This window comes from Anneissia japonica, unplaced genomic scaffold (genome assembly GCF_011630105.1).
Source record: "Anneissia japonica isolate Jap-2015-1 unplaced genomic scaffold, ASM1163010v1 scaffold1035_len235748_cov162, whole genome shotgun sequence".
NCBI classification, from domain to species: Eukaryota; Metazoa; Echinodermata; class Crinoidea; order Comatulida; family Comatulidae; genus Anneissia; species Anneissia japonica.
The window spans coordinates 14,829-20,369 of NW_022749248.1; the positions used below are offsets into that span (position 1 = coordinate 14,829).

Here is a 5,541-nt window from a genome sequence, read left to right on the forward strand (position 1 = left end):
GTATTTTCCCATGTGCGCTAAAAAATTCGGAACTTCGACTTGTGTGGTTGAAATTACTTTATAATCGGCCTATCCGGACCGGAAAATTCCGTCGATATAGCCAAAATTCGACTTATAAAAATTCGAATTAAACAAACAATTTACACAGTAATACATAGGAAAGAATTGGGACTTTTTCAAAAATTCGACTGACGCGAATTTTCGACTTTGGCGGACTCGACTGAATAAAAATATATAAATTACAAAACCACAGTAAATATTGTATAATAACATAGGCCTAACACATTTAAATTTATTGTTTATAGTCATCTGTCTAATTCAGTCGGCTTACCAGATAGTAAAAAACAAAAACTCCATACATTCTTATCATTATTATATATAAGTTTTACAAATAGTACAAAAATAAAAATATATAAATTACAAAACCATAGTAAATACTGTATATTAACATAGGCCTAACACATTTAAATTTATTGTTTATAGTCATCTGTCTAATTCAGTCGGCTTGCCAGATAGTAAAAAACAAAAACTCCATACATTCTTATCATTATTATATATAAGTTTTACAAATAGTACAAAAATAAAAATATATAAATTACAAAACCATAAGGATAGTAAATACTGTATATTAACATAGGCCTAACACATTATTAATACGATTTTGCAATTATACAACTTCATTTATTTTTATAAAAATGTAGTACATAAAATTACATTTTTAATACGATTTTGCAAGACTGTGGGATGAATATGTAGCTGGTATCTGGGGGGTTCATTCACTGATGACATCGGCAAGCCGACTACATTCACTGAGAGACGCACTACATTCACTGAGAGACGCCCTTGGCGTTCCATAGAAAATACCGGCGGCTCAACTTGTCGGCGGCTCAACCGGTCATATCCCGCCTAGGCTAGGGCCTTATTTATTATATTATTGATGACATCATTGTCCATTTGAGGCGTACGCAAAATCCTGGGGACGTAAAATCTGGGTACGTAAATCTAAGTTCAAGTGTACTATTTTTAAGTAGGCACCTAGGCCTACTTCTATCTACATGATACTTTGCCAAGCTAGGCTAATCCTTGGCCGGATCCCTGTGTAGTATGGGAGACAGAGAGATTCGGTATGGGCTTGTTGCATTTCCGGCCAAAAAGGAAGGCCAGGCAAGGTACAGCATGCAGGCCGATCTACACAACAACGGCAGCCTATAGACGCTAGAAAGTTACTTAAAAACAATGGACGCATATAATATGGTTCATAACAATGATTAACCAATAGAATACTCACAAACGATAGTCTGACAAGTGCACAAAAAAGTTCGCTAAAGAAATCTTAAATCTTTCTTCTTCAGATGGAGTTCATGCACCGCATGCATCAACATACCAAAGAGGATATAACTCAGGACAGCGCCACCAACGAGCTGATTAATTTGAAGCATGCTGGGTTTTTTTTTCCTTCTATCGGCGGGCGGCGATTTTTCCGTACGAAACATTTACATGAAACTCCACTCGGCCGTCTCGGCTGAATCGATCCGAAAATCTCATTGCAGAATTCGGGAGGTCAAAAGGTTATCAACAGATAAACGTCTACAAAACAACTTCTGAGAGAACGTCGCTGTCTAATTTTTAAAAATACATTGATGTTACCATGTTAATACCAATGGGTCGTTTAAAATGACATACACACAAAAGAGGCGGGAAAAGTTTGTTCAGAACCATGAATAATATCAGTAATTTCAATAATAAGGAATAAGAAGAGATTGTTAAGATTAAGGCCAATTATATGGTTTAAACCTTCACATAGGGCATAGACATAGACATAGATCACTTTATTCGTCATGAGTTTAAAATGTAAGTCTCATGAAAATTATTTTCCTTGGCAGGACAAAAACATCAAGTATGAATTTAACACTAGACCACAAGCAAAAATACACCAAGAATATACAATAACAACTAAAAAGATGATGACAGAACTGTCCAACAAGCAAAATCCTAACTAACATATTGCCCCCTTTCTTTTTGGGATTTATCGATTCATGAAAAAAAGAATACGTATGCAACTACTCATTTTTTTAAATGTGTGTATACACACATAACAGGCCTATTTACTGTAATGAGAAAGTTCACCTTACCGTTTTTAAAAGGGGAAAAACCTTGAATTTTGAAGAACAAAGTCATTAGACACCTAAAGTAAGAAATCAAAATTTTCCCGGGTGAGGAATGTTGACCCTACCACCTAGATTTGATTCCAGATCTGTATGATTCATATTCCCATTCATCTTATAAGTGGGCCCCTCACTTTGAAAAACGTTCCGCCGGCCCTAAACGAGAATGGAGTTTGTATTTACATTGTTTAAAGACGTTGTAATTTCATTACAGGTGGCATTGTAATTTAGTTCTTTTATTTAGATTACACCAGTTATTCGGAATAGCATTTTAAAGTTTATAATCGATCAAAAAAGCATTTCTGTTAACACATTATTAGGATCTCATTAAATTCAATGTACCATCATCAGTGTAAAATTCATTTACATAAACAAAATCGTTCCTAATCGAACTAGGCCAATGTAGAGTTTTACCTTTATATTTAATACAATTTTTAGACCATGACATTATCATGAAGAAACATTTATGTCTAAGACAGTATGTAAGTCATACCATTTCTGTAGTCAGTATAGTGTGGACTAATTAGTGCATATTTTTAATATTTACCGGTACGCACTATACATTTAAGAGCCAAGACATGAATCTCCCGGAGTAATTTTTTCAGGAAAGTAGAGTGGAATGTTTTTTTTTTTGTTTTTTTTTCACGTTGAGATTTTGTCATCAAACAACATTTTCATACATTTTGTTTTAGCTGATTCAATTTTACTTGGGAGATGGATCATATCAGGTCTACCTTCACTTTTTGGCCAATCACTGTTAATCTCTTAAGTTTATTCTTCTTTCTTTTCCCATAGAATTTAAAAAGGAAGCTTTCAATCCTCTTACAATATCTGGAGGGTCAAGCGTCTTTGTTAGAAATAACGTCTGAGTTTTTTTAATGTTTGGGTATTTGTGACGAGAAGGGCCGCTTCACATTATAGCAACTTTTACAAATCGGACTTGAAAGGTAAGCATTAGAGAAAAATTAGGGGATTACCCTGAAAAAGTAAAATGTACTATTGTAAACGTTTGTACGCTTCCATAATGATAATCTTCAACAGGATATGACTCAGCAATATCGCAACACAATTAATCTAGAAAAAAAAACCAAACAAATATTTGTCAACTTTGTCTATATACAAATTACGCCCGACTGAACCGTTTGTGGTCATTCTGATTCTGCAAGCAGACGACTGTACAGAGTTCACGCTCTTGTGAGTAAAAAGACGAACACTCATCTGATCATGCCATCCTATCCAAAACATCATGCTTCTGGTAAGATAAAGTTTTGGTCTTGACTTTCAATGCATCTGTTGATTCTGATTTGGTGTACCATGAAGGTATAATAAAAATGTGTAGCCTACTCAGTCATCTTTGCAAGCCGTAGAAAGAATATGAATGTGTTCTAAATCGCCTAGCTATAAATAAACTTGATTCATTATTGAAATAATAATATTGTAAACGGTTAAAAGAAGAGCAATCAGCGAGGATCTCCGCAACTGGAATTTGAAACCGGGCATTGTCTTTCCCCAGTATGCCCCCACCTCCGCCGTCGGGAAAAACAACTTCCTTAAGAGAGAAAAAAAAAAAGTAGGAATAGGCTACAGCACAATGAAACCCCTGCCATAGCTCGGGTCACCTGGGCGCCCGACGCCCACGGCTCTCGTCTGAGATATAGGCAGCAGTCCCTTCCCCCAGGGGGGCGCCAGTGAGGGAAGGGTGAAAAAAAATTATTCCGGGATTGTAGGCCAAGCCTGTATTTCTACAAGACTAAAAAAAAAATCGATTGAATAACTTTGAAGCCTGAAGGCCCTAATTTAATTGCCATCCGGGAGACCGTCGGAGACGTGACCTCGGCCCCCCGTCTGGAAAATCCGGCACCTGTCTCTTATACACATCTAGATGTGTATAAGAGACAGGTGTATATTAGAAAAGAATAGCCTACAGTGGTATGACGTACTTCCGCTAAAAAGCGTAACCGATATTTCTTTGCCTAAACCAATGTTATCAGCCCTGAGCGCGCTGCATGCACAGTCGGTGTAGGCTGGGCCCTCCCTTATGGAACGCCCACGCCCACAGTGCCTTCTGCGGCGCCTATAGCATTTGGATGTGCATTTACCATTCGGCGACCCATTGTATTCGGCGCATTTGTTATGCGGCGGCGACTATGTATTCGACGCATTTGTTATTCGGCGGCGACCCTAGCATTTGGCGACTACATCATTCGGCGACTTTAGCATTAGGAGTCTGAAGCTATACATCATTTGGCGACTTCAGCATTCGGCGACTATAGGCCTGTATCAATTGGCGATCATCCAATAGGATAAAACGGGTTATTTCCAACGCCTGCTTAAAAGCCTAACTTAGCTGTATGGCCTATGTGTTAATCTGGTGCTTCTGTTTATGTTTATGTTTTTCTACTACATTTGAAGAAGAATAATGAAATGCACATGATTAGTATATTTTGATGTTACTTTTAACAGTAATAAAGTGATTTCATGGTCGAAAGCAATGATTCTGTGACATTTAAAAGGTCGTGTAGTCCAGTGTCCTTGGCCCATCCAGTACTCTTGGAGTGTTTGGAATATAACCTCATAGACAATTCCTAATATATCTTAAGAAAGCATTTTATTTTACGTGTCATGGGTTTTGTAGGTCAACGTATTTATAAAGTACCGTACTGTATATATGTAAATAGGCCTATAAGTATTATTCTAGTAACTTCTTGCACAGTTATACTATATTGAATTTCCAGCTTCCTGCCTTCAATACTGTTATTAAAACTATTATTTTTGCTATTATGTCCCGTTTACTATATTTTTTTTATTATTTATAGGCCTACATTTTATTTGTTTAATTTAATGCTTAGTATATTTTTACTGTTAAAATGTTAGTCGCGCCGCTGACTCTTCCTACACAGTTATTTAATCATATCCATATGTTTAGCCTTTTTATTATTATTAGCTTATTATGCTTTCCAACAACACAACACATAATGCTTCATTGTGCTTGCTTATATTTTTGTTTCGTTTATATAAGAACCAGCACAATTTTGCCCAGGTTTAGCGTGTTCTTATTTTTAGGCCGATTTCAGGCTAAAAATATTCTTATTTTATTCTTATTTTTACACACTCTTCAAACTTAGAAAATTATTTTACAGACAGTATATTACTTTACTGTATTATAGAGGGTATTAACACCACTGCAAATAAGGTACAGATAGATTTGTTGGTCTTTTATAAACATATAGGCCCTAGGTCTATATAAAATCATCATTGATATTTTACCTCAGCCTTAATTTGTTCTTATTTTGTTCCTAATTTTTTTAAGAGATTTATGCCTCAGCGTTCTTATAAAAAGTGTATCTGCTGTTATTCTGTGACTATACCATAATCT

At 36.0% G+C, this 5,541-nt stretch overlaps 1 protein-coding gene across 4 annotated transcripts in view; it reads left to right on the plus strand.

The window, feature by feature from the left end:
• LOC117121041 (glutathione S-transferase omega-1-like) overlaps positions 1–5,541 on the plus strand; it is a 23,508-nt gene that overhangs the window by 4,444 nt on the left and 13,523 nt on the right. The window contains exon 1 of one of the 4 annotated variants that reach the window (XM_033266139.1): positions 2,987–3,112. The exons of 1 other annotated variant lie outside the window; for it this stretch is intronic. Coding sequence is in view for 2 of the 3 variants with exons in the window: in XM_033266135.1 (XP_033122026.1) it covers positions 3,390–3,420 (31 nt within the window). In the remaining variant the exon portion in view is untranslated. Of the gene's footprint in view, positions 1–2,986; positions 3,113–3,269; positions 3,421–5,541 lie in introns of those variants that run through there. 2 more of the 4 variants (XM_033266135.1, XM_033266138.1) reach the window with 2 other exon arrangements.